This window comes from Selaginella moellendorffii, unplaced genomic scaffold (genome assembly GCF_000143415.4).
Source record: "Selaginella moellendorffii unplaced genomic scaffold, v1.0 SELMOscaffold_34, whole genome shotgun sequence".
NCBI lineage: Eukaryota > Viridiplantae > Streptophyta > Lycopodiopsida > Selaginellales > Selaginellaceae > Selaginella > Selaginella moellendorffii.
In genome coordinates this window covers 1,304,725-1,329,525 of record NW_003314295.1, presented here as the reverse complement: position 1 = coordinate 1,329,525, position 24,801 = coordinate 1,304,725, and the positions used below count along the sequence as shown (strand labels likewise).

Below are 24,801 nucleotides of genomic sequence, written 5' to 3'. Positions count from 1 at the left end.
CACAAACTTCGATGGCGGTCAAGATTGTTTCCTCTCCAGATCACTTGGGAATGGTAGCTCCTGGGCTAAGTGAACGCCTCTAAGTTAGAAACCGTGCTAGATAATATCGTTCCAGGATTTTTCTGGGGCCGAGATTATGCAAGTTGTTGTTCAATGGGGGCACTGCTGCTGCTTTTGAAAACACGATACATAACAAAATCGCTTTCTCTTGTCTTCCTTGAAAAGGCAAGCACAAATGTACGAAAATCGCCAACCCTCCAATCTAGATTTTTGTTCTCCTGCGTTGATCTTGCATGCTCCACGACAAAGCGAAAAGAAGGAAAGGGCAAATAGCTCTGTACCTTGTTTCTTGCAAGCAGGATGCTGTTTGGTTTTGGCACAGCTGATCCACTGTTGCACTGAAGTTGAAGCTTCATCGGACCAGGTCACACAGTTTTATTTCTTCTGGAGACGGAACAATAGTTTGATTAGCTTTGAAAGAGTTACGGCACAGTGACTACACGGAGGGAAGCAGCGACTTTTCCTCTTGGACTTGAATGGGGCATAGGTCCATGTTTCGAGAGACGAGTATAAAATTATTGATATAGTCGTGTTCGGATTCTCAACCTGATCAAACGGCTGTAGACGAAGACAAGAAATGGATAAACTCATCGACAATACTCTCCGCGGTAAGCAGATTTACAATGTTCTTTTGGCCTGAAATGAGAACCAGGAAAGGGCCACCAGGTGCCAAGAGGACAAGAAGGCGGAAAATGAAATAGTGGTGAACTAGCAAATGGAATGTGAGAAATTGGGGAAATATGACTTGAAGGTGGCCCAGGAATAAACGGTGGAGCTTGGTGGAATGGAATAATGTGGCTTGAGGTTGGCTGATTATATCCTGGAAAGCAAGGAGATGGAGCATGAGAAACTTGAGCTTTGTGACGTAAGATTTTTCCTCCAGAATCAAGTTCAATTGTGTAGTCGTTCAGCAACATACAAATGTCACTAGGCTTGCAAATGAACATCTAGAAGGTCAGCATTACGAATCAAGGAAGAATCATAAATGTGCAGCTACAGTAAGTTGCTCTCTCAGACACTCTTCTGGAGATTCATCAGTCTGTCATTCAATATGATCATCATCTCTGTCAGTTTCTGTTCTTGCTGCTTTGGCTCCTTAAAAACACTTTGGCAACCCTCTTGTCTTTCCCAACGCTGTCGCTCTGAGTATAAAACTTCTTCATCACCTTGCTGATGAGGAGATCCACATGCAGTGCACACTTAAGATTTATCATTTTGTCTACAATAGAAGTGCTGGTTTTGTCGTTGAAACTAGATTGTGCCTCAAGCTCACAGCCAAAGAACCTTGTCATATGTGCTGGGGAGCCTGAAAGTGCCTTCCACCATATTCACAATGCTTGTGTTAATAATACTGTGAATTTTGGTCACCAACTTTGGCATTTCGTACCATAGAGCATTCTGGAGCTTTTTCCTCCTGCTAAAAACCCGCTTTTTAAATGCCATAGTCACATAGTTTATGGTTGGCGTTTTTTTTTCCTCTCGTTAGAATTAATAACTCTGCCCACCAACCGACTTAGAAGTTTCGGAGAGGCTCATTTCCGAGAGTTGAAAGGGGCCCTTAAGCGTGGAATTCTGCTTTTCAAAATTTTGAGTAACAAGTTTGATTTCATGCTTATCCCCTCGAAAGAAAAATCAAAAGTCAAAGTCGTCCAAATGAGTCATCGTTGTGGAAAGCTATATAATAATGGAACAATGCCACCCGGTAAACTGAATGTAAAAACGATTTTAAGTTTTAGGGCTCCCGGAAATGCATGGAGGCGCGCGCGGTGAGTTTTGATTCCACGCAGAGCTCGAAGCGATCGCGCCATCCAAATGGCTTGGGTGCTCTACACGCCTATCGCCGCCGCCGCTGCATTCTCGCCCATTGCTTCCAAGAGCCCTAGAATTCTCGCTAGTAGCTCGCAGGGGAGTGTAGACGAGGGCGGCAGCAGCAGCAGCAGCAATGCAGCACCAGTCGTGGAAGGAGAAAACTTCCCCAAGAAATCCGAGGCTCCATCTGCCAAGACTTGGTATCATCAACAGTCGAGGAGCAGTGACTTTCGAGGGGACACCAGGAAAAATCCCGGCTCCACAAAGTGGACTCCGGACATAGGCCGAGCAGACGCTGTTCTCCAGGCAATACGAAATGGTATCTCGAGTGGAAAAGATCTGGCCACGGCTCTAGAGTCGTGGAGCGGGGGCCATCTTCCTTCCAGGACCGTGGTGGCGGTCTTGGGTGGGATGCGAGACTGGAAGGAGGCGCTCGACTTCTTCCGGTGGGCGAGGTCCCGGCGTGACGTTTGCGAGATCACTGTCTTCGCATACAACATGATGCTCAAGCTGCTACGCGACGGAGAACAGTGGAGCTTGTCGGAAGTACTTCTCAAGGAGATGCTCGAGGAGAGGATCATGCCGGACAACTACACTTTCAGCATCTTTGTCAGCTGTTCCAAGCGCTGCGACCGAGCCGAGGACGCCATAGCCTGGTTCCACCGGCTTCGTGAAACCGGAGTTTCTTTCGACGGAGTTACGTACAGTGCCATGATCGACCTCTACGGGAAGGCCGGAAGAACGGCCGAGGCCATGGATCTCTACCAGACAATGCGAAAGAACAACTGGAAGCCCGACTTAGTCTCGTTTGGTGTGATCGCGAACGTCTACTCGAGAGTCGGGGATTACCAGGCGATCTTGAGGCTCTTCCGAGACATGGAACAAGCCGAGATCAAGCCAAACGTGGTTCTCTTCAACACTCTGATTGGAACGCTAGGACGAGCTGGGAAAGTCACGCTCGCCAAAGGGATGTTTGACGAGATGGCGACCTATGGCCTGGAGCCGTCGGAGATAACTCTCAGCATCCTCATCGACATGTACACCAAAGTTGGCGCGCTCGACAAGGCCCTGGACGTCTACGACACCATCAAGCAGAAGAAATGGAAGCTCGACGTCCTCGTCTACAACACGCTGCTCAAGTCGTGTGTGGAAAGCGGCAACATCCAGAGGGCTGAGAGCTTGATCGCAGAGATGGAGATGGAGAAGCAGTGGCCGGATCATATGACTTATGGGATTTTGATGAATGTCTACGCGACCAAAGGCATGGTGGCAGAGGTCCGGGCCATGTTTGACAAGCTCAAGAACTTGGCCGTGTTTCCAAAGGCGGCCTTCTACACGATGCTCATCAAGGCCTCCAAGCAGGCCGGGGACTTCGATCGCATACCCGGGATCTTTGACGAGATGGTCGCGAATGGCTGCTCTGTGAACGAGAGGATGAGCGGGATGCTCGTCTCGTGCGCCTCTTCGTCGCAGATAAGTGACGAAACCCGGCTCGGCGTCCTCGAGTGCGTGAAGAAGATCAAGCCCCGGCTCCACGAGCTTTTGTCCCGGCTGCTAGTTCTAGCCAAAGAAGACGATGACTTTGATGACATCGCTTCCGAGACCACCGAGTTTTTGCTGCGGGAGATCACGGCTCCGTCAAGGAGGCCGATGTGCAACGCGGTGATAGACTTTTGCTGCGTTCTGGGATCCAGAAACGCTGCTCGAGCGATACTTTCCAGCGGAGTCTCGGCTGGTTTGTATCACGGGCTCCACACCACCTTACCGTCGTTGTGGCAACTCAACTTGAGAACTCTCTCGTTCGCTGGTGCCGAGTGCGCGCTGGAGGCTTGGATCGAGAGCTTAGCCACTGCGGCGGAGAATGGCGACGAGTTCCCGGAGGATGTCATGGTGGAAACCGGGACTGGAAGAGCGAAAGAAGCGACCAACAGCGTCAGCCTGAGCGAGTTCGTGGGGGGAGTGTTGAAAGGCATGGATTCTCCGTTCGAGGAGAACCGTCGTCCAGGGGGATACTTCATTGCTAGCGGAGAAGCAGCCAAGGCATGGCTCCAAAGTCGAAAGCCCGAGCTAAAAAACTGAAACGATCGACTCAAACTCGAAGAGAAGCGATCGTGGATTGGTATTATTCTCAGAGGTTACAGCAAAAGGCGAGAGTTTATAGTTCGTCATAGATCCTTGACAACTAGCTTTTTCTGGCTTCTCCGATCCGCAAAGAAGGAGAAGGATGAGATACACGCAAGAGGGATTTGAATTGGAGCGGTGAAAGGATCCAGCGTTCTCAGATCCCAATGCGAACTGTTGGAGGAGTTTGATCTCGCTGCATTGATCAAGGAACACAGTGAACACATGAATCAAATTGGAAACATCAAAAGAGGAAAAGGGAATAGAACTTACTTGGCGATCGCGATTTCCGCAGTGAGCCTCATAGATGATCCTTGGAACCATTTGGTCTTCCCCCAGGATACAAGGAGACAATGCATGAACTTCTGAGGCGGCGGGCGCGAGATCCGGGGGATTGTCATCGTCGTCATCCCCATGCACGAAGACAAACTTTGCAAACAAAGAATCTCGCAGTGCCATTGTAGAGAGGACTTCTTCTCAAGAGAGAAGAGAGTGAGCAAGAAAGCGAGAGAGGGATAGAATAAGCACTGAGATTCACTCGCGGGGCATGTAATCTTACGTGGACGTGCCAGGTCGAGGTGGCAGCTGAGGTGGCCGTGGCTCCACGCATCCCTTGCATGGTGCTCGTGGAAGCCACGCGACGAGACGTTCCTCTTACCCACGTATGCAATCGTATTTGACTCCTTTTTACTAATGTTGACTATTTCCTTGATTGAGCTCGAAAGGAAGTATAAGTGTGAAATCTATAACAGGAAGATTGATTCAAGTGCAATGTGAAATTAATAACAGGAAGATTGATCCAAGTGCAATGCTTTGTTTTGACCCTGCATCCAAGTGATATACATTGCTAAGTAACACGTCAGAGGCTACGCCAGTCATTTGCATTCTCTCAAAGATCTTCTTTGCTTGACCTTTTTCTCCGGAATCTGATCAAACACTGTTTCGATTCTTTGATAAGACCATTTACATAGTACACGTTTAGCATTGTGTTCCATGCTTTTTGTGGCGGCTGATTAAACAAAATCTTTGCCTCACTGAGATGACTTGCCTAGAGGAAGCGTTTAATTATTTTTTTTATCAATCTGACAGTTTTGAGCAAACATCGTGACCATAGCTACGTTCTATAATTAAAGCGTCTATAAAGTTCGCTTGGACATCAAAGTAATATGGTCGGAGTTACACTTTTTCTTGCTGCGCTGAAGGCAAAAAACAAAGAAAAGTATAAAAATAGTGCTTACCATTTATTTAGCTTAAAAACTTAATTGAAAAGCTTGAGGTGTTTGAGGAAAAAGTTACCAATGGAGCTTCAAAACATTGGCTCCAACAACAACAATGATGCCTTCTACAGGTATTATTTGTAAAATTTCTTGCTTCAATGTGACATCTTCACATTCACAGGTACAAAATGCCGAAGTTAGTGACCAAGATTCATGGGCGTGGCAATGGTATTAAGACAAACATTGTGAATATTGTCGAGGTGGCTAAGGCACTTGCACGTTCCCCAGCACATGTAACAAAATTTTTTGGTTGTGAGCTTGGGGCGCAATCCAGTTTCGACAACAAAACTCATACTTCTATTGTCAATGGCGCTCACGAAACTCAAAAACTGTGTGATCTCTTGGATAGGTTCATTGAGAAATATGTTCAGTGTTACAAGTGTGGGAATCCGGAGACTGATATTGTGCTAGACAAAATGATAAGTCTGAAGTGTGCAGCGTGTGGCCACCTTTCTCATATGGATCCCCTCGACAGCAACAAGGCGATGATGAAGTTTTACAGTCAGAACAACAGCATTGGATGCAGCAAGAAAGATAAAAGGGTTGCCAAAGTGATTCTGAAGAGCCAAAGCATCAAGACTAGAAACCTTCAAGAGGAGGACAAAGATGATGATGATATTAAATGGCATGCTGATGCATCCGTAGAAGCTGCTCACCAGCGTATGAAAGAGCAACTCACTAAAGCTGCTACTTCTATGATTCTTCCTTGATTCACTTCTAGCTACTTCAAATTTTTTTTATATTCAATGTATTGTAAGTAGGAGCAGCTTCTTATGGAGCAGATCATGGATTCATCTCTTGCACAGGCCATGAGTTAGTGTCAAAGAATCAAAAACTTTCAAAGAAATAAAAACTCGGCGGTGTTGAATGCGAAGCCATTGTACGATCATCGTCTTTGGCTAAGTAGCAGCCCGGGTAGCAAAAAGCTCATGGAGCCGGGGCTTGATCTTCTAGAACAGGGGCACGAGACTTATTAACGTCCGAAGGTCCTGGGGACGCGCCTTGAAGAATATAGCATTTTATATGTTTTACTTTGGTGCCGCCATAAGCATGCAAAAATGCTAGTTTTTTAGCATGCCTAAGACAACGAGAACAAACTGAGTGTGACACGGAGCACTTCTAAATTCCACGTTCTTAAAGCTCCAGAAGAGATTCAAGCTACAGTAAGCTCTAACAAGCTCCACCCATACAAGCGCCAAGCTCCAAAAAACCTCCACTTATCTCCGTCGTCGCCAGTCCTCCCAGTCATCAGCCTTTGTCATTGCCGGTCCTTGTGGTCATCGCCGGTCATCCGTGTCGGTGCCAAGCTTATCTTTTTATCCACCTCAGAGCGTTCTGGAAGGATGGATGCTTAAGAATGAGGCATCTTCTTGACTCTTGCGAGGAAGATCGATGCAAGCAAGCCCTCTAATCAAAACTTTTCCAACCCACAATATCAAAATACACGCATTTTATCCTAATAGAAAAGTGTTAAGAAAATTTACATTGCAATGATTCAATTACATGCACAGCAGATGATGGAAATACAATGCATAATTAGAGCTTGAAGAGTTTTTTTGATGTGGTCCAAGCCATATTCAAACACAATAGGCATCCAAGCAGGCAAAGGTTATTATTATTTCAACAAGTTATTTCTCAGTCGACTTCGGCAGGAACAAGATTGACGGTCCTTGCGTAGGTTCTGATGGACTCCCAGACCTGTAAGTGGTCGATGTTATCAAGGAGTGCTGGACTTCCCTGGACTTCAAGCACTGTAGTCGTTATTCCCACAATTGAGCGCAGCACTGCATAGAGGCGGCCTGAATCGCCACCCACCGTAGAGACTTGGAGCACTTCTGTCACTGAAGGATCCTCGGACGTTATGCTGTTTAGCTGCTCCTGCATAATCGAAAGTGATTCCTCCTCAAAGTCGATCTCGGAAAGACTCATTTCCGCCAGTGCAAAGGGGCCCTCGAGTTTGAGGTTCTGAAAACCAGAAAGGTTCAGTTTCTTCAAGCTTGGAGCAATGATCTTGATCTCGTCGTAAATCTCCCCCTTTGCCCTTGAAAAAAGAACAGCAACTAGTTAGAGTTTTAGGCACCAGAAAATGTTGGAGCACACTTACTTAAAGCGAAATGACGTGAAAAAATCGTCAACTCCACAGAGAAAGCACTTGTCATTGGAGCATCATCATCAGTGTCATCTTCGTTGTCAAAATCGACGTAGTAAATGCAGTCGATCATGCTGAGATTAGTGAGTGAGGGGCACCTTGCAAGGATACCATTCACCGTGATTGGGCTCAACATATAGAAAAGCTCTAGAGTCGTGAGCAACGGCCAGGCTATGCCAGGATGTGGCAGTTCAGGAGCAATGATAAAGCCCTATATAAGAAACAATATCAACGAGAGATGATGATCCAACAACCAAATATACCTTAACGTTAAGCTCCACAAGGCTTGGCAACGGAATAAGCTTGATTTCGCCTTGGATCTCGAAGCCTTCAATGACGAGTTCTTTTAGCTCGCCAAAAGCTGGAAGTGAGAGCACGTTTTGAAACAATACCTTCCGAGATTTTTTCCTGTTGTCGCCATTGATTTATCTCAAACTCACGACCTGTCTCTGCTAGAAACTTTGCATTTGATTTTATAGAAAACTAGCGCAACAACTATACCTTCCAAGACATTTTCCTGTTGCTGCTGAAGTTCATTCTGTTTCTTGTCATACTTCTGCTAGAAATTTGAGTTTTCTCGTGTAAAAAAGTAGCGCTTTCTCTTTGCAGAGATCAAATAACATCAACTTGCTAGTCATTCATTACTTCATTACTTACAGCTACAAAGTCGCCACCCTCCCATCCGAGATCACGCGCTAAAGCTCCGAGCAAGCAGAAGGGACGCTCCCTTCTCATTCTGAGCACTCTACAGAAACAAAGGGGAAGATAGTGGTGACTGAAGAGATATTTCTTGCTTACTTGAGAGCGTCAGGGATGACCATTTTCTTCACGACACCATACGGTGGAGGACAGCCATCGTACGCTTTGAAATTGCGGAGTGCACCCGCCCTCTTCGATCTGGGAATCATTCTAGATCCACAAGAAAAGAATTACCCACAAATGGTTGAAAGGAAAGACTCAACCTTTGATGACGCGCGCAAGAATGCCGGAAGGAGAGGTGTGGATCTTGGGGCCACCACGCCCGGGATGTGTGTTGCTGCGCCTCCTTAGAGCCCGATGATACTTCATCTTCTGGCGGATGATCCCCCCCGACATGCAAATGTTTTTGCGGACAATCACCTGAAAGAAAGAAAGAACGAGCAATCGAACAATCGCACTGCAATCGAATACCAAGCGCTGGCCTTTGAGAAGCTCCTTCGAGCAGATGGAAGCAAGGCGGCCGAGAATGTGGCCGTGTCCATCGATGACGATCTCCATCTAGCTCTTCTCCCTTGTGGAGAGGTGGCTAGGTCTGGTAGCGTGGAGCTAGGTGAAGAAAAGAAGCCACGTTTGCCGAGGATCGTTTACGGGAGACGATGTGCAGTCTGACAATCACGATTCGGAATATCCTTCACCTGGTAGACACTGTCTAGGCGGTTATTTTGTAGCTAATAGCTACGCAGTGTAGCGAGACAATCATAGCCGTGATCAAATTCTTCGAAACTTTGCCTTTCTGAAAATGATCAAGAACATGAAGCATATAGTAACTGAATGTCAGCAGACAGCTTAAAACGATTTAGTTTTCTTAATTTAGGGCTCTAGGAGCGGTCGCGAGCGCACAAAACTGTCAAGAAATATCTGCCACAGTCGATGAAGGCGACGTGGACTCAGCTGTTCTCCAGGCAATAAAAAATGATCAGGAGATCCTCCGGAAATTCATCGCCATTCTAACGTCTCTAGAACCGCGGCCAGATCTTTCCCACTTGGAAACCAGGACTGCGAAAGAAGCGACCAACAGCGTGACCTTAATTAAGCGAGTTCATGGGGGGAGTTTCGGAAAGCATGGATTTTTCGTTCGAGGATACTTCCTTGCTAGCGGTGAAGCAGCGAAGGCATGGCTCCATCTAAAACTAAACACGATCGACTCAAACGTGGATCGGTATTATTCTCAAGAGTTACAAGTGACCAAAAACTATAAGAGGTGAGAGTTTATAGGTCGTCAGAGCGGTCGAGAAGGACGAGATTACACGCAAGTGGGATTTGAATTGGAGCAGCGGTGAAAGGATCCAGCGTTCTCAGATCCCAATGCGAACTGTTGGAGGAGTTTGACCTCTCTGCTTTGATCAAGGAACACAGTGAACACAGTGAATCAAACTGGAATCATCAAAAGAGGAAAAGGGAACAGGATTTCTTACTTGGCGATCGCGATCTCCGCAGTGAGCCTCATAGATGATTCTCGGAACCATCTGGTCTTCCCCCAGGAAACAAGAAGACAATGCAGGAACTTCCGAGGCGGCGGGGGCGAGATCCGGGGGATTGTCATCGTCGTCGTCCCCATACACGAAGACAAACTTTGCGAACAAAGAATCTCGCAGTGCCATTGAGGACTTCTTCTTGAGAAAGAAGAGAGTGAGCAAGAAAGCGAAAGAGGGAAGAGAGAAAATAGAATAAACACTGAGATTCAGTCCCCGCAGTTCACGGTAGAAATACACGGGCATATAATCTACGTGGACGTGCCAGGCCGAGGTGGCAGCTGAGGTGGCCGTGGGGCCGAGCTATCCACGCATCGCCTGCATGGTGCTCGTGCAAGCCACGCGGATGAGACGTTCCTTTGCTACCCACGTATGCAGTCGTGTTTGACCCTCTTTGACTAAGGTTGACTACGGCATTGACTTGTAGTTGGGATTTCCATTTTTCTCTAAGTTTGGAGCTACCAAACTATAAGGTTGGATGCAGAATCTTTGGAGATTTTTGTTTCGTGGATCGTGCAATGCTTTCCTTTGCATCCAAGCGATATACATTGCTAAGTAGTACGTAAGAGGACGAAGAATCGCGAGTTAGCATGAATTGGGCGGCGTTTTTCCCACGATCCAAATCGACATGGCTCTTGCACGAAGACAACAGGCACGTCCATTCCAAAGCATCAGCTGCGAAGGGCATTGTTTCGATCAGCTCAATCGCGTCTTCCAGGTATCCGGCACGGGCCAGGAGGCTCAGTACACAGAGGTAGAGCTGTTTCGTTGCATCGATGCCGAAATCTGCGATCATGGACGTGAAGCACGCCTTGCCGCAGCGAATGTTCCCGGAGTCACTGCAAGCTACGATGAAAGTGCTGAAGCAGCTGTCAATCGGGAAATGGGTCAGCTGCATTGATGCAAAAACAGCACTAGAGTCAAGTTGGCAGCGAGCGAAGGCAAGTGAGATTAGAGACCAGGATACTGAATCTCTCTCGGGCATTGTCTCAAAGAGCTTTTTCGCTTGATACAAATGCCCAATGGCGGCAAATGCTGACAGTGCGGCGTTCCAAGAAATTAAGTTTTTCCCCGGAATTTGATCAAAAAACTGTTTCAGTTCGTGCATAAGACCATTTACGTAGTATGCATTTAGCATTGTGTTCCATGCTATGAGGTCTTTTTGTGGCAGCTGATTAAACAAATTCTTAGCTTCACTAAGATACCCTTTTATGGCGTATGCTGAAATTAAAGATGTCCAGGAGACCAAGTTTCTCATTGGCATCTGGTTAAAAATAATAAGCGCTTCCTCTAAAATAAAGTTTTGAGCAAACATCGTGACCATAATTGTCCACGAAACTACGTCTTTTTCGTTCATACTATTAAACAGAGCAGATGTTTCCTCCAGATGCCCGCTCAGGGCATTTGCAGAAAGAAGAGCGTTCCAGGCAATTAAATCTCTCTCGGGAATCGTCTCGAAAACTTTCTTCGCTTCTGTCAACTTATTGTTTTGAGAGAAACATACAAGCAAGACGGTCCAGGAGATAAGATCGTGCTGCGGCATCTCTTTGAAAATCGCCTCTGCGATATCAACTTGCCCATCACGGGTATAAGCAGACAAAATCGCGTTCCAGGAAACAAGATTGCGCTCAGGCATCAGATCAAACTCCATCTTTGCATTCGCCAATTGAGAATTTTGGGTGTAGCAATCGATCATGGTGTTCCAGGAAACCAAGTCCCTGCCTGGCATGGAATCAAAAATCCTCTTGGAATCCAACCAGTTCCCTTGTTGGGCATGCGCAGCGGCAATGGAGTTCCACGAAACAAGATTCCTCTCAGGCATGGAATCAAAGATCCTCTCCGCCTCGGCGAGAAATCCCGCCCTGACAAACGCGCCCAAGATCGAATTCCACGACACCACGTCCCAGACAGGCATCTGATCGAACACCCGCCTGGCAGCCTCCGGATTGCCGCTCCGCGCATAGGCAGTGATCATCGCGTGCCACGAATAGCAATCCTTGCGCCTGATCGTGTCAAACACCGCACGGGCATCGCTCACGCTGCCGCATCTCCCATAAACTCCGATCAGCCGGTTGTGGAGGAAGACATCGTCCTCGGATCGAAGCATCGCCTGGATCTTCCTCGCCGTCTCCAAATCCTTGCAAGAGTCCATGAGAGGAAGAAGATGCCCTAGTCCCATATATTTCAAGATTAGTGTGTCATCCTAGTTCCTCGATGAGGTGATTCCATCCCTTGTGGTAACTCGGAAGAATCCTAGTTGTTATAGCCAACGCAGCTTGAACCTTTGTTCTTGAGAATATTCACATTTGGGGTCCTCGACGGGCTCTGTGCATAGGGAGTTCAAGTCCAGCCCCCAGCATCAAAGTTGTTCAGAGTCTGCTATCTCCTATAACTCTTGTATGGTGCCATCTGCCAGCTTTTGGTTTGGTATACGAAGTACCTGCTGTAGATGGATCGATTCCTTCCAGAACACTCATTTCTTGAGGTGGATAAAAGGATATAAAGCTTTTCGTTTGGGATCACACAATAGACTATAGGCTACGTAATTTCTTTTACCACTGTGGAGATAAGGTGGTGGTCAAATCATATACTATCGAGAAAAATATTAAAACTCTGACTAGCTACATTGTACCAGCTATGCACCACACAAGCGTTTAACCAAATCACATGATTCCAGAACTAAACAAAAAAGTAAAAGGTATAAAACGGCATATTCCACGCCTCGTCGGCCTTGGTAAAAGAGGTAGAGCGGTGAAGTGGTCTTTGGGGTCCATTCTTCTTCGAGGCGCCGGGAGCCACTCTTGACCCTCCACCTCGTCAATTCCTCGAGAGATTCAAGGAGGAGGTGAGATTTGGCCTAAAATGGCGCTGGAACTTGATCGTGTTCTTCCAGTTTTAAGTTTTTCGCTCGCGATCGCGCCCAATTTGGCCGGTTTTTGCTCGAATTTGGGGGAGGATTCCAGAGGGAAATGGCGCCCGTCTCAACGATCGAAACGTTCGAAGAAGCGCAGGAGATCTTCCTCCAGAAGATCAAGTGAGTGTGGTCGTATGCTTTGTTTTTCTTGGTGTTTGGTTGTTCTGCCACTGTTTAATTCTCAACCGTTTAAACAGGGAGGATCCGCGTCTCAAGCCGGTTGCCGCTAAGAAGCTCTTGGATCTCGCCAAGGAGCTCGATGCGAGCACGGAAGAAAAACTGGGGGATTTGTCGCTCCAGCTTCCGGCGGAGGAAAGAATCAAGCAAGGATTTCTCAAGTTCAAAAACAACTTCTGGCTGTACGTTTATTGTCACGCTTCTCGCATTCTCGAGATTTATGTCGTTTCTCCTTTCGCAGTAAAAATCCAAAGCTCTACGAGAAACTTTCAGCCGGTCAATCACCCAAGGTAGAGAAGAACATTGGATAATCTCGCAAGGACCAAGAAAAAACCATTTTTTTTTTCCCGTGCGCAGTTCATGATCTTCGCTTGCTCCGATTCGCGAGTTTGCCCGACGACGATCTTGGGGCTCCAGCCGGGCGAAGCATTCGTCGTTCGCAACATCGCCAGCATGATCCCAGCGTGTGGCGAGGTAGCTCAGCTATGAAACGTTTGATCTTCCTTTCGTTTTTCGCTAAATTTCAGGACTTTTCTTCGCAGGCTGGATTTCCAAGCACAAGCGCGGCTCTCGAATATGGAGTTTTACACCTCAAGGTATAATATAAACTAGGAGAAGAAAAGTTGGACCTTTTTCTCTAAAGTTTGAGAATATCTGATCACCCTTCGCTTTCATGGAGGTGGAGCATATCCTAGTGATCGGTCACAGCCGGTGTGGAGGAATCAAGGCTCTGCTGACCACAGACCCGGAGAAGAAATGGAGGTAACGTAAATTCCTCGCTCGCGAATCGCTAGAACTCCGTGTAGCATTTGAGTTTGGAGCGAGTCCAGCGAAGCCAAGCATTTGAGTTTGGACCATCTTCTGAATGGATTTGAATCGGTTTACTGCAGTGACTACATCCAGGACTGGATTAAAATCTCAACTCCTGTTCATTCCAACCAAAACCACTCGCACGATATCGACGAGCGATGCTCTTGCGGTGAAAAGGTAAATAAAAAAGAGTCTTTGATGGTTTTTTCGCAAGCTTTTTTCTTCTTTGTTCTTGGCAGGAGTCAGTGAACGTTTCGCTCAGCAATCTCATGACTTTTCCCTGGATTAAATCGGCGGTGGAGGAGAAGAAGCTGGCTCTTCACGGCGGCCACTACAGCTTTGTCACTGGCACCTTCCAATACTGGACTCCCGGGAGCGACAAAGTCGACTTTTAAGAGCCACAAACGCGTACCATATCTATAAAGAAAGAAGACTCGAGAGAAAGAGTGAAAAAAGAATGATCCAATAAGTAATAAGAACCTTTCACTCTCACGAACACATAGCCTTCTCCACAACCTCTTTAAGCTGTCCGGATTGAAAGGCCTCTGGCAAAAAAGAGAAAAGCGAGGAGAATTCTTGAGCTTGATCGATCGATGGAGAGGAGATAGCTAAACTTACCGAGAGTGATATCGCAGCCACCAAAGAACTCGCCATCGATGTAGAGCTGTGGAAAAGTGGGCCAGTTGGAGTAGGCCTTGAGGCCCTGGCGGAGGCCATCGTCCTCCAAGATATTCACGGTCTCGTACGGAACGCCCAGGTTATTGAGGATCTGTACGACCGTGTTGGAGAAGCCACACTGTGGGAACAGCTTGGTGCCCTTCATGAAGAGCACGACCTTGTGCCCCTTGACGAATTTCTCCACCGATTCCCGCAGCTCGGGCGTCAGCGCTGCGGCAATCCGGGAAATCCATGAGAAAGAATGCGCGCATGGGCTCGATCGACTTACATGCTCTGCAAATCAGGGCTCTCCCTGTTCTTCCAGCTGCGAATTGGCGGCGCGGCGAGGCGATGCATGGCACTCGCAAGGATTTCCTGGGAGAGATGGAGATTACCGCATTGGAGCCGCTGGCTGTGGCCCTGGAGGAAGCGATTGTGGCGCCGAGGCCGGAAGAGGAAGAAGCAGCAAGGAAATTGGCCGCCATAGCCTCCATGACCTAAAATTTCAGCTCGAAACACCACACCTTTTGTATTATATATTTACAACAGGCCTGGGAAAAAACCCACGAAGAGGAAAGCCAAGAAAAAAGAAAAGACAATGCACAAGAAAAAAAGAAGAGAACCTTCACTTACCGGTCAGGAAGGACGCTCTTTCTGGATCGAGTGTAAAATCTCAGCAGCGGACTCGGCAGTGACCGGAGCTGCTCTTGGAGTAACTTTGATCGCCTTGTGCGATCCCTGGCTCGATCGCTGCTCTTTGCTGCTGCTGCTGCTGTTCTTCACGCTCTGGAATCCAGAAGGCCGAGAATACGGAGACACTCCATGCTCGCTCTGGCCACCGCTTTGATTCTCTCCGCAAAACCTTCCCACAAGCTTTTGCCTCGGTTCTTGGTGCTGCTGCCTGCGATTCTCTGCTGCTGGCGATGGAGCTGGAGCTGGAGCTGGAGACGAGCTATCGGCTCGCTGGATGAGACTAAAACCCGACGAGGAGCCTTGCGAGCGGAGATGGATGCCGCGATCCTTGCGAGACTGGTGATCGTCGTGGATCGACGAAGCTTGCAAGCTCGACTCCGCCGCTGGCGGACGATAAGTTGCTCCGCCGGGAGGATTTACGAATCCCATCCACTGGAGAGCAGCCGGATCCGAGTATAAACTTCCGGGAGGAGGCTGCTGCGGCCATGGCTGGAGCTGGACTGGAGGAGACATAAACTGCCTTGGATCTGGAGGAGGAGGAAGAAATGGAGGAGCAGCGCCGCCGCCATACAGCGGAGCTGGGTAGTATGGAGTGTTGAAAACTTGCGCTGTGACTGGAAAAGTTTGCTGGAATGGAAACTGAAACGGTAGAGGAGCGTACCATTGGTTGTAAGCTGGGTGGTAAGTTGCGTAGTTGATGGTGTTTGCGGCTTGGATGGGTCGAGGATGAGTGGTATAGTCGTAAGGTGTTGTTGACAAAGGTTGAGTCTGTGATGGAGTTTTTGGAGCCGGAGCTTGGTCGGGTTTTGGATCGGGCTTGCTAGTTTTTGGAGCTTCGCCACAGTGAGTCGGCTCGCTCCCGACTCGTTTGTCAGTTTTTTCGTCTTGTGTTTTTGAAGGATCACTTATCTTGGAGTTTGCCATAAGATGCTGGACCTGAAAAAGAAAAAGAAAAAAGAGAAGCAAAACACATCAAAGACTGCTCTTTTTTTCTACAAGGCTTGCTTACCTTGGTCAATCGATGCAATTCAAACAGCTGCTTTTGAAAAATGGTTTGCTGCCTAGAAGTTCAAAACAAAATGGTACTTGGAAAGAAAAAGAAGAAGAAAAAAATACCGAGAGACAGCAAAAACTAACCTTTGCATAGCCTTGCGCATTTTCCAAAACTCCTCGTCGCCAACGGCAGACATGATCTCCTTGGAAGTAATAGCTGAAGGAGCGGCATTGTTTTCCACAACCGAAGTCGCAGAATCGTCACTGGCTTCCACTTCCTCTGGAGAACCACGCCCCTCAAGCTCCTCGTCAGACTGATTATCTATCCGCCCATTGTCTTCGTTGCTCTCGTAGCTATGGCTGGGTGATGACGACGCCATTACACGAACTTCGCTTCCATTTTCTTGATCACCCAAGTCTCCAGGAGCTCTATTTCTCGGCCGTGAATCTTTCCTCGCCTGCGTTGTCTCCCGAACTTCAACTTGTCTCTGAGACTTCGTAGCGCTAGTACTCGCGTTGGAGGGAGCCACAGAAGCACTAGCGAAGAGCTCCTGTTTAGAAGATCTTGCGGGGACTGCTGCAGGCTTCGAGGGATACGTTGGCACCGCTGCAACGTCGTCCACCCTTGGAGCTCCAGTCTTCGTCTTGCCCGATCTAGCTCTCGAGTGCAAAGAGGGAATTCGAGCAAGCTGCCTGTTACTACTACCGTCACCTGGAACTTGCTGGAGCTCCCTTTGCTCAGTCTCGTTCGCAACACTCTGGCTATGTTGTCCCAGCACAACATTCATGGGCTGGAAAGCCACCGGAGAAGGAACCATGTAGTAAGGAAAATAGTAGCCTCCATTGAGTGCCTGTAGAAAAGAAGAACTCCTCAGTCTTTCTAGAGCTCACCGGCGAGATCATAGGCTCGAATTTGCAAACCTGAGGCACAAAAGGCTGCGGTGGAGCTCCATCGCTTTGCTGCTGCTGGCATCTGTGAGAAGGTACTGTGAATTGCTCGTAAAGAGCCATTTTGTTTCTGGGCGGAGCGCGAGGACCCGCGTTCTTTGTCTCTTTGACATGGAGACGAGGGAAGAGAGCTCCTCCAGGAGGGGCATTCTTATCCTCCATGGGATCCACTCCACTCTGCCCTAATGCGAAAGCGGACCGGGATATTTCTAGCGACACACGTGGCGCGCTCCTAGTGGCACTTAATGCACTTTCCTCTGTAGACCTGCTAGATAGCCTAAATCTGACGGCTGATTTCGCATAGCATTGGACGGCTTGGATGGTCGTCCCCGTTGTAAATACCACGTGCCTAATGTAATAAATGATGGCATTATAAAGGTACAGCTATTTCGAAAAAGGGTAAAAGATTTTGAAATTAACAAATAGACCTAATTTTGAATTGCGGGTATATTCGTTGAGAGCGTAGGGCTTGTCTCTCTCTCATGGCGGCTTTTGTCGCGCTGCTAGCGCTGTGCCTTTGGACGATGATCTTCGCGTAGATCGTGAGCTCGCACACCGTGATCGTCATCGGAGGTGGGAGATCTGGAGGAGCTTGCTGCGGGTGCCGATGTCTGGTAAGTTCTTCCGATCTCGCTAGTTTTTTCTTGAAATTCTTGCCCATTCTTGGATCGAGCTAGGAATTATGGCCGCCAAGACGCTGGCGGACAGCGGAGTGACGGATTTCCTGATTCTCGAGGCGACGGAGAAGATTGGGGTGAGAATGCGGTCCCAGAAATTTTAACGTCGAGCTGGGAGCTAACTGGGTGGAGGGTGTCAATGGGGCCAAGACAATCCCATCTGGGAGCTTGCAAGGCTTCATAACTTGCGGACTTTCTTCTCGGGCTGGAACATCACGGATAACATCTACACTGACAAGTTTCGTACGTTTGGTCCTTTGTTCTCTCGAGCTCCAAACGTTTTCCTCTTTCCTAACGTTTTTTTTTTTTTTGCTCTTTCAGGGGTCGTTTGCCAACTTCTGAGGCTCAAGAAGTATACCAGAGATCTGTGGGAGTTTGCAAACAAAATCGGACTTTCAAAACAGATGAACAATGAACCATATCTCTATTTTAACTGCCGAGCGACTCTGGTTCAGATACTAGTTTGATCTGGGAATCTACACGAAGACGTTTCTAAAGCTCCCTTACAGCTTTTGGCCAAACAATAACAGCTCGTCTGTGTTCATCTATGCCGACGAGAGAAGGGGCTACTATCCTCATTGGCAGGTAACTTAGTCTTCATTTCCTACTTTAAGCAGGTTGATTTCCAAAAACATTGCAGCACTTGGAGCAAGAATACACCGGATCGAACATCATATTTGCGAAAGTCACCGACGAATCACGGCGTATCGAACAGCAGTCTGACGAGCACACAAAAGCCGAGATGATGGCTGTCTTGAGAAAAATGTTTGGAAACTCCATTCCAGAGCCCGACGAGGCACTGATCCCGAGGTGGTGGAAAAAGAAATACTTCCAGGGCTCGTTTTCGAACTGCCCGATCGGAGTAGGCGACTCCGAGTTTGAGGCAATCAAGGTAAGGTGAGCTCTTTTAAAGTTACTTATCTTCATTCTTCTTTTATTTTCCTAGGCTCCAGTTAGTCGACTAAGATACAATGGCTATTATTTCAGTGGTAAGCTTTTCCCCTTGAATTTTCTTAAACATTGGAACCATCGAATTTTATACTTTTTCCATAGGAATCGAGAGTGCCAAGCTTTTGCTCGAATGCCATCAAACAGGCAATTGCAACACTGTTCTTGCATGGTCATGCATTGTAGAAAGAATATACCCACTATTCTTTATATGACGTGGCGTTTTTATTTGACTTGTGCTCAACCCAGTGTTTTCCAGAAAAAAAGTAGCTAGAGCGAGCAAGAACCCTGATTGGAATGCCGCCGCCGCCCCACAGCGGTTTTCCCCAGCGATTCTCTCCCAGGTACGCTCTCGCGACGCGATCTCTTAAGCCCTAGGCAGGGATTTGAGATCCAGCGCTCCGTCGATCGGCCGATCGATCGAAATTTCTCAAATTTTCTCATCCCCAGGCTCCTACGGCGATCCTGATCTGGAAAGAGGAGGGCAATCGGCAGCGGCAGCCATGGGCAGAGCTACATTTCCACTGCTAATTCTCATCACGGTGGCGCTGTTCATCGCGACGCACAACACAGTGTCCATGGTTTTCAAGCATCGCGGCGAGATGAGCGATCAAAAGGCCATGTCCGTCATGGATGGAAATCCCGCGGGTGGAGTGGACACCTACGATCCCTTGATCAAAATGCCCCGGTCTTTCAAGAACTCCAAGAAGAAGAAGAAGAGGATGTTCCACACGGTGATGACCGCTAGCTCCGTCCCTTACAACAATTGGCAAAGCCGGGTCATGTACTACTGGTATAAGCAGCAAAAGGAGAAGGCCGGGTCGGAGATGGGTGGATTTACGCGCTTGCTCCACACAGGAAAGGCCGATCACTTGATGGACGAGATTCCTACGTATGTTGTCCAGCCACTTCCCGAGGGAACTGACAAGGTAGAGTTTTCGTTTTTTTTTCTTTTGCCTCGTAAGTTTTGCTCAAGCATTTCGTTCTTTTGTCCAGGGATTTGTTGTGTTGAATCGTCCATGGGCATTCGTGCAATGGTTTCGGGACGTTGAGATCGAAGAGGAGTAGGCATTTTGTGTACTTTGTTTTCTTTTTCAATACTGATTTTGGTTTGTGTGCTTGCAGCTATGTATTTATGGCAGAGCCAGATCATATTATTATCCGGCCTATTCCAAACCTTTCCACTGGCGAACTTCCCGCGGCCTTCCCATTCTTTTACATTGATCCTAAACAGTTCCAGAAGACCCTGCGTAGATGGTATCCTGAAAGCAAAGGACCGATCACTAACATTGATCCTATAGGTAACTCCCCGGTTATAATTAAGAAGGTACACAAGGTAGTTCCGTTTTCGTCGTCTCACAGCTTCTTTGGATGCAGTCACTTCTCAAAGAGATTGCTCCGACGTGGATGAATGTTTCGTTGGAGATGAAGAACGATCCTCAAGCTGATAAGGACTTCGGTTGGGTGCTCGAAATGTAAGTATCAATTCAATCAGTGTTTCCACACGACTCAGCGTTTGATTTTTGGAACTCAGGTATGGATATGCAGTCGCTTCTGCAATGCACGGTGTCCAGCACGTACTCCGGAAAGACTTCATGCTCCAGGTAAAACTACTTTCTGTCAAGTTTTTCTCCGCAGTACTCTCAAAACTGCTCGTCCAGCCTCCATACGACACGAAGCTGGAAAAGAAGTTCATCATACACTACACGTACGGTTGCGACTACACGCTCAAGGTAGGCGTTTACTTAGATGCAGAAGAGAGATTGTTCGACCTTACATTGATTGTGTTCCAGGGAGAGCCCATGTTTGGTAAATTTGGTGAATGGAGATTCGACAAGAGATCTTACACACAAGGCGCTCCACCAAGAAATCTAACAATGCCACCGAAAGGAGTTCACGAGAGTGTGGTAAGCATCCAGATCTACTGCGAAAGATATGAAATTCTTTCCTTGTTTGCGCGCCAGGTAACTCTCGTGAGAATGATCAACGAAGCCACAGCAAACATTCCAAACTGGAAAGAAGGCGAAGGATAGTTTACACGCAATTCATCAAAGTTTTGCTTTGTTCAAAGAATATTCTAATATTCCATTTCCAGCAAAATTAGCGCATGGTTTATAAATAGTCACGACCACGATCCTGATAAACCCTAGTTCCTCGCGATGGCCTTCCTTGCGATGGCGCCATCCAATGCGGGCTTCGATTCGTTCCACATGCTGCGCGCCGCGGAGCTCGCCGATGGATCGGCGGGCCACACTGCGCCGCATCCCAATTCCGCGTGCGTGATCGCCCGGAGCGAGAAAGTGGTGGGCGAAGCCTTTCTCTATGGCCAAGGCACTCGCTGCGCGGAGATCCAGGCAGTGGAGATGGCTGGAGAGCTCTCGCGAGGAGCCACGGCGTATCTCAATCTGGAGCCAGGGGATTGTCACGGCGATGACACGGCGATCAAAGCTCTCAAGCAGGTAAGAAGTTATTTGTGTGTTCTTCCTCCCAAGTTTGATCTATTTTCTTTCTTTGTGTAGAGTGGAGTGGCGAGAGTCGTGGTGGGATTGCAACACCCGCTAAAGCATCACTCCGGGAAGGCGATCGCGGCTTTGCGCGGCTTGGGAATTCCCGTGGATGTTCTTGAGAAGCATGGTGATGGCACGTTTAAGGTATTGTTCCTCTGTTCTTGGTTTGTCTGAAGAACTCTATAGTCCGGTTTAGGAAGCTTTCAGAGCCTGCCAAGAGGTAAATGCTCCTCTTCTTTACAGAGCTACGCATGGGGTTCCTTTCTCGATATTGAAATACGCAATGACACTGGATGGTATAGTTCCTTTCGTTTCGAGCGCTCTTAAGAATCGTGTTTCTTCGCAGGGAAGATTGCTGCCAGTACTGGCCATGCGTCCTGGGTGAGCAGCAAAATGTCTCGTCAGCGCGTCTTCGAGACGAGAGGTCGAAGTGATGCGATCATCGTCGGAGGAAACACCGTACGTCGAGATAGTAAGCATACAGAATTCTGGTTTTCAATTTTTTAGCACACAAGAGCATGAAGTCTAAAGTGTTACAGATCCGCGACTGACCACCAGACAAGAAGGCGGACACTTACCAGTTCGCGTGGTCATGTCGAGAACTCTGAACTTGCCTTTGGAGCTCCACTTGTGGGATGTTTCAAATGCTCATACGATTGTTATGACGCAAAGGGGTGCTCGGAGAGAGTTCCAGAGGGAGCTTGTCGCGAGGGGTGTGGAGGTGGTGGAATTCGATTTTCTCACACCGAAAGCTGTAATGGATTACTGCTACGAGCGTGGATTCCTCTCGGTTTTATGGGAATGTGGAGGAGCTTTGTCAGCTCCGGCACTAGCTGCTGGTATCATTCACAAGGTGAACCGCATTTTTTTTCTATCTTGCTTCTTTCGTTTTTGTTTCTTTGTTTCATGTTCTCTTGTTTTTGAGCAGGTTATTGCGTTTGTTGCTCCAAAAATCATTGGAGGAGTGACTGCTCCAACGCCTGTTGGTGAGTTGGGAATGGTGGAAATGACACAAGCTTTAAACCTGCTCGACGTGACTTTCGAACAAGTAAGCTCTTATCAAAACGTTTTCTTTTCCCCTTACTCCGAGCTTTCTGAAGGTTGGCCCAGACATGTTGGTTTCGGGATACCTTAAGCCGATTCCGCGCATGAAATCACCTGCTTCTGCCTATGCAGACGATCCCTCGATTGCAGACGCTGGAATTTTCTCAAGCTCCACTGTGATCTACTTCTACAAGTCGTGGGATCCATACGGTGCCTTTACGAACTTCACAGCACACTCAATTAAGCTACCTGGCTCTAGCGAGACGTGGAAAAGCGTCGAGCACTACTACCAGGTTTTCCTTTGACGTTCACTAGCAATTTGTTGATCGGGTTTCTTTCTTTCACATAGGCACAAAAGTTTAGTGGAGTCGAGGACGAACTGGCAATGCAAGCTATAGAAAATATCAGAAATGCTGAAAGCCCAGAAGAAGCAGCTAGAATTGGAAGACGCTTAGCTCGCGAACGTCCTGATCTGGTAAGCTTTGTTCTCTCGGTTATAAAACAAAAGCTTCTTGCAGGTGAGGCCAGACTGGGAAAACTCCAAGATGGACGTGATGGAAGAAGCGCTGGTTGCAAAGTTTTCGTCCTACCCGCAGCTGCGAAGTTTGCTGCTGTCAACAGCTGGTTGTGTGCTGATCGAGTCGTCCCCGCATGACTACTTTTGGGGGTCTGGCAAAGATGGCACGGGACAAAACCAGCTGGGCCGCTTGCTCATGAAGTTGCGAGCCACGATTCTTACAGAGAACCAACACCAGCTCTCTTGAAGCCTTTGTATATTTCAGGAGCTTATTTATTTTGAACACAAATAAGTAGATCATTCTTTTGTAAAGTCAGATAATTTTTTTAAACAAAGAATAGAGGGTTTCAACATCTGCCAGCAACTAAACAAAAAGAGTTTTTAATTTTTAATTTTTTAATTTTATTTTGTTTGTTCATTGTTTTAGCTTTTAAAAGCTCAAGTATAAAGTGGTAACCTTTAAAAAATCAAATATAAAGTAGTATTTTTAAAGTAATCAATTTAAAATTTTACTTTCATAACGCATTTTACATGAGCACGAGCGATCATCAGGGTTACATGAGCTAAAAGAACTAACACGTCCAAAAACAATGTTGTTAACATTGTATATTTTGGGAATTTATACATTTTATTTATTTTGAACACAAACAAATAAGTTATTCCTTTACAAATATTAGTAATTTTTTAAAGTAAATGATGGAGTTTTAGGAGCTTATGCATTTTATTTATTTTAAACATAAATAAATAAGTTATTCTTTTGCAAAGTTTGTAATGTTTTTAAGCAAAAGATGGAGGCTTAATATCGGCCAACAATTAAATAAAATATTTTTTAATTTTTACTTTTTTGTATTTTCTTCTTTAAAAGTTCAAATATAAAGTGGTAACTAAGATTGATCTTAATAGTTCTGAACGGCAACTGGCCGTGAAAGTGTCGAATTGCCGAACGGTTTACAAATTTTTTTTGATAAAAAAATTTAATTTTTTAGTAAAACTAAACTAATAAAAGTAAAAAACCAAAGCATTAAACCAAACTACTATTCATTTTCTTCAACATTTTGAGCAATTTTTTAAAAATCTCTAGCATTTTCCTCAATAATGACACCCTCATTTAGAAGATTTTTTTCGGCTAAATCCTTTATACCAAAAGATTCAAGCCTAATTTGCATCTTTATAATCCTCATTTATTGTGATTTAATTGCAATTGTGTCAAGATAGATCTCTAAAAATTTCATTCCTTCACTTTCAACACAATCCACCACTTTGGTATTATTTTGCATATAAATCAACTTTTTCCACGTTCTCCAAAAGTAAGCAATTGTGTCATTTACTCCAATTTTGATTACATGGAGAAGAGTACACTCCTTAACCTAACACACATGAAATGTTAACTTTTTGAGTTTATGCATCTCATATTGCTATAGAAGGTAAAGACAAAAAGGTATTTATGATTTGTTTTACAAACATTTGGTAAACTTAGTTTTGAATATGAAGAAGAATGTTTGAAACACTATATGCTTCAATGTTATGCTTAAAATTTTTAACAAGATCCATTTTAATTTGTTTCGACTGCTATACATTTTTCCACAATAATTACATTTTCAATGCCTAATTCCTTTGCTAGAAGCATAAGGAGTGAGTTTGACAACATGGGACTATGCCCAATCAGGCACCATTACTCAACTATGCCAGAATCACTAGAATCAAATTGCTAAAATCACTAGAATCGTAATTTTCATTTTATGGCAATTATGATTCAAGCATCACACACTGGGTGATTTGTGAGGCCTCAGTGAGCTACTCCACACTCAATCGAAAGCAAAGGCTAACTGATTGAAGAGTGTTGCCCTAGAGAGCTCGGTACACACGCAGCTCCTATAGCCCTTTTGGTCAGATTTGATGTAGGCTTGCTAGGTTGGGCATTTGTGGATGGATTGCTCCATAGCAGCAGGAGAACTAGCAAAGCAGTGGAGATGCAATGGCAATGCAGTAGCATCTGAAATCTAGTTCTTGCGAGCACAATTGCCATTAGAATTGCCAACTGAATGGAATTGCATTCGGCCGACTGCGTTCGGTGGCGGTCGGGATCCTGTGGTGGTCGGGATCCTGCTGAACGCAGTCGGGACCAACAGTGGGGCCCACTGGTAGCCTTTAAAAGATAAGTATAAAATGATATCTTTAAGGCAATCAGTTTAAGGTTTTGTTTTCCTTTACGGGCACGAGCACAAAAAGGGCTACACAAGCATTAGGGCTTAGCAATGACTTCTGATGC

At 46.6% G+C, this 24,801-nt stretch overlaps 8 protein-coding genes and 1 pseudogene across 10 annotated transcripts; 6 read left to right on the top strand and 3 right to left on the bottom strand.

Moving 5' to 3' along the window:
• Positions 1-1,812: 1,812 nt before the first annotated feature.
• Positions 1,813-4,032, top strand: LOC9656117 (pentatricopeptide repeat-containing protein At5g46580, chloroplastic). The gene has a single exon (XM_002977534.2). The coding sequence runs from the start codon at positions 1,873-1,875 to the stop codon at positions 3,946-3,948; it is 2,076 nt and encodes a 691-aa protein (XP_002977580.2). The 5' UTR covers positions 1,813-1,872; the 3' UTR covers positions 3,949-4,032.
• A 1,363-nt stretch (positions 4,033-5,395) lies between these two features.
• Positions 5,396-5,977, top strand: LOC9639233 (probable eukaryotic translation initiation factor 5-1). Its single transcript, XM_002977533.2, has one exon. The coding sequence runs from the start codon at positions 5,396-5,398 to the stop codon at positions 5,975-5,977; it is 582 nt and encodes a 193-aa protein (XP_002977579.2).
• A 3,202-nt stretch (positions 5,978-9,179) lies between these two features.
• Positions 9,180-11,826, bottom strand: LOC112348916 (pentatricopeptide repeat-containing protein At4g02750-like). The gene is made up of 2 exons (XM_024682282.1): positions 9,591-11,826; positions 9,180-9,509 (listed from the first exon to the last, which is right to left on the bottom strand). Exon 1 carries the CDS (start codon positions 11,824-11,826, stop codon positions 10,114-10,116), a length of 1,713 nt encoding a protein of 570 aa, XP_024538050.1. The 3' UTR covers positions 9,180-9,509; positions 9,591-10,113.
• A 559-nt stretch (positions 11,827-12,385) lies between these two features.
• On the top strand, positions 12,386-14,046 carry LOC9639232 (carbonic anhydrase 2). Its single transcript, XM_002977532.2, has 9 exons — positions 12,386-12,492; positions 12,541-12,681; positions 12,759-12,920; positions 12,980-13,028; positions 13,096-13,212; positions 13,281-13,334; positions 13,418-13,500; positions 13,629-13,725; positions 13,788-14,046. Exons 2-9 carry the CDS (start codon positions 12,617-12,619, stop codon positions 13,941-13,943), a joined length of 783 nt encoding a protein of 260 aa, XP_002977578.2. The 5' UTR covers positions 12,386-12,492; positions 12,541-12,616; the 3' UTR covers positions 13,944-14,046.
• On the bottom strand, positions 13,991-14,813 carry LOC9639231 (monothiol glutaredoxin-S7, chloroplastic). Its single transcript, XM_002977361.2, has 3 exons — positions 14,495-14,813; positions 14,167-14,436; positions 13,991-14,093 (listed from the first exon to the last, which is right to left on the bottom strand). Exons 1-3 carry the CDS (start codon positions 14,697-14,699, stop codon positions 14,038-14,040), a joined length of 531 nt encoding a protein of 176 aa, XP_002977407.2. The 5' UTR covers positions 14,700-14,813; the 3' UTR covers positions 13,991-14,037.
• Positions 14,709-17,027, bottom strand: LOC9656115 (ELF3-like protein 2). 2 transcript variants are annotated; one of them, XM_024682372.1, is made up of 5 exons: positions 16,813-17,027; positions 16,036-16,742; positions 15,908-15,959; positions 15,560-15,834; positions 15,065-15,512 (listed from the first exon to the last, which is right to left on the bottom strand). In XM_024682372.1, exons 1-5 carry the CDS (start codon positions 16,999-17,001, stop codon positions 15,179-15,181), a joined length of 1,557 nt encoding a protein of 518 aa, XP_024538140.1. In that variant the 5' UTR covers positions 17,002-17,027; the 3' UTR covers positions 15,065-15,178. The 2 variants fall into 2 exon arrangements, with proteins under 2 accessions (XP_024538139.1, XP_024538140.1); XM_024682371.1 differs by having other exon boundaries at positions 14,709-15,834.
• A 494-nt stretch (positions 17,028-17,521) lies between these two features.
• On the top strand, positions 17,522-18,835 carry LOC112348915 (annotated as a pseudogene).
• LOC9656114 (hydroxyproline O-arabinosyltransferase 3) lies at positions 18,706-20,585 on the top strand. 2 transcript variants are annotated; one of them, XM_024682499.1, is made up of 9 exons: positions 18,706-18,808; positions 18,915-19,393; positions 19,461-19,528; positions 19,590-19,791; positions 19,842-19,939; positions 19,999-20,068; positions 20,126-20,197; positions 20,258-20,371; positions 20,429-20,585. In XM_024682499.1, the coding sequence occupies exons 2-9, from the start codon at positions 18,968-18,970 to the stop codon at positions 20,495-20,497; spliced, it is 1,119 nt and encodes a 372-aa protein (XP_024538267.1). In that variant the 5' UTR covers positions 18,706-18,808; positions 18,915-18,967; the 3' UTR covers positions 20,498-20,585. The 2 variants fall into 2 exon arrangements, with proteins under 2 accessions (XP_024538267.1, XP_002977577.1); XM_002977531.2 differs by having other exon boundaries at positions 18,709-19,393.
• Positions 20,586-20,621: 36 nt separating this feature from the next.
• Positions 20,622-22,885, top strand: LOC9656113 (riboflavin biosynthesis protein PYRR, chloroplastic). The gene is made up of 9 exons (XM_002977530.2): positions 20,622-20,923; positions 20,984-21,115; positions 21,168-21,267; positions 21,318-21,443; positions 21,511-21,824; positions 21,900-22,019; positions 22,072-22,308; positions 22,365-22,490; positions 22,534-22,885. Exons 1-9 carry the CDS (start codon positions 20,624-20,626, stop codon positions 22,777-22,779), a joined length of 1,701 nt encoding a protein of 566 aa, XP_002977576.2. The 5' UTR covers positions 20,622-20,623; the 3' UTR covers positions 22,780-22,885.
• Positions 22,886-24,801: the final 1,916 nt, after the last annotated feature.

Bases quoted from the DNA above. Each gene is read 5' to 3' on its own strand.
- LOC9656117 (XM_002977534.2), top strand. From the start codon at position 1,873: ATGGCTTGGGTGCTCTACACGCCTATCGCCGCCGCCGCTGCATTCTCG.
- LOC9639233 (XM_002977533.2), top strand. From the start codon at position 5,396: ATGCCGAAGTTAGTGACCAAGATTCATGGGCGTGGCAATGGTATTAAG.
- LOC112348916 (XM_024682282.1), bottom strand. From the start codon at position 11,826: ATGGGACTAGGGCATCTTCTTCCTCTCATGGACTCTTGCAAGGATTTG.
- LOC9639232 (XM_002977532.2), top strand. From the start codon at position 12,617: ATGGCGCCCGTCTCAACGATCGAAACGTTCGAAGAAGCGCAGGAGATC. The intron at 13,213-13,280 runs GTAGCTCAGCTA...TTTTCTTCGCAG, and splicing joins TGATCCCAGCGTGTGGCGAG to GCTGGATTTCCAAGCACAAG. The intron at 13,726-13,787 runs GTAAATAAAAAA...TGTTCTTGGCAG, and splicing joins GATGCTCTTGCGGTGAAAAG to GAGTCAGTGAACGTTTCGCT.
- LOC9639231 (XM_002977361.2), bottom strand. From the start codon at position 14,699: ATGGAGGCTATGGCGGCCAATTTCCTTGCTGCTTCTTCCTCTTCCGGC. The intron at 14,437-14,494 runs GTAAGTCGATCG...GGATTGCCGCAG, and splicing joins AGCCCTGATTTGCAGAGCAT to CGCTGACGCCCGAGCTGCGG. The intron at 14,094-14,166 runs GTAAGTTTAGCT...CTTTTTTGCCAG, and splicing joins TGGCTGCGATATCACTCTCG to AGGCCTTTCAATCCGGACAG.
- LOC9656115 (XM_024682371.1), bottom strand. From the start codon at position 17,001: ATGGAGGATAAGAATGCCCCTCCTGGAGGAGCTCTCTTCCCTCGTCTC. The intron at 15,960-16,035 runs GTTAGTTTTTGC...TTGAACTTCTAG, and splicing joins ATGCGCAAGGCTATGCAAAG to GCAGCAAACCATTTTTCAAA. The intron at 15,835-15,907 runs GTAAGCAAGCCT...TTTCTTTTTCAG, and splicing joins AATTGCATCGATTGACCAAG to GTCCAGCATCTTATGGCAAA.
- LOC9656114 (XM_024682499.1), top strand. From the start codon at position 18,968: ATGGGCAGAGCTACATTTCCACTGCTAATTCTCATCACGGTGGCGCTG. The intron at 19,394-19,460 runs GTAGAGTTTTCG...TCTTTTGTCCAG, and splicing joins TTCCCGAGGGAACTGACAAG to GGATTTGTTGTGTTGAATCG. The intron at 20,069-20,125 runs GTAAAACTACTT...CTGCTCGTCCAG, and splicing joins GGAAAGACTTCATGCTCCAG to CCTCCATACGACACGAAGCT.
- LOC9656113 (XM_002977530.2), top strand. From the start codon at position 20,624: ATGGCCTTCCTTGCGATGGCGCCATCCAATGCGGGCTTCGATTCGTTC. The intron at 21,116-21,167 runs GTATTGTTCCTC...AGTCCGGTTTAG, and splicing joins ATGGTGATGGCACGTTTAAG to GAAGCTTTCAGAGCCTGCCA. The intron at 22,309-22,364 runs GTTTTCCTTTGA...TCTTTCACATAG, and splicing joins GCGTCGAGCACTACTACCAG to GCACAAAAGTTTAGTGGAGT.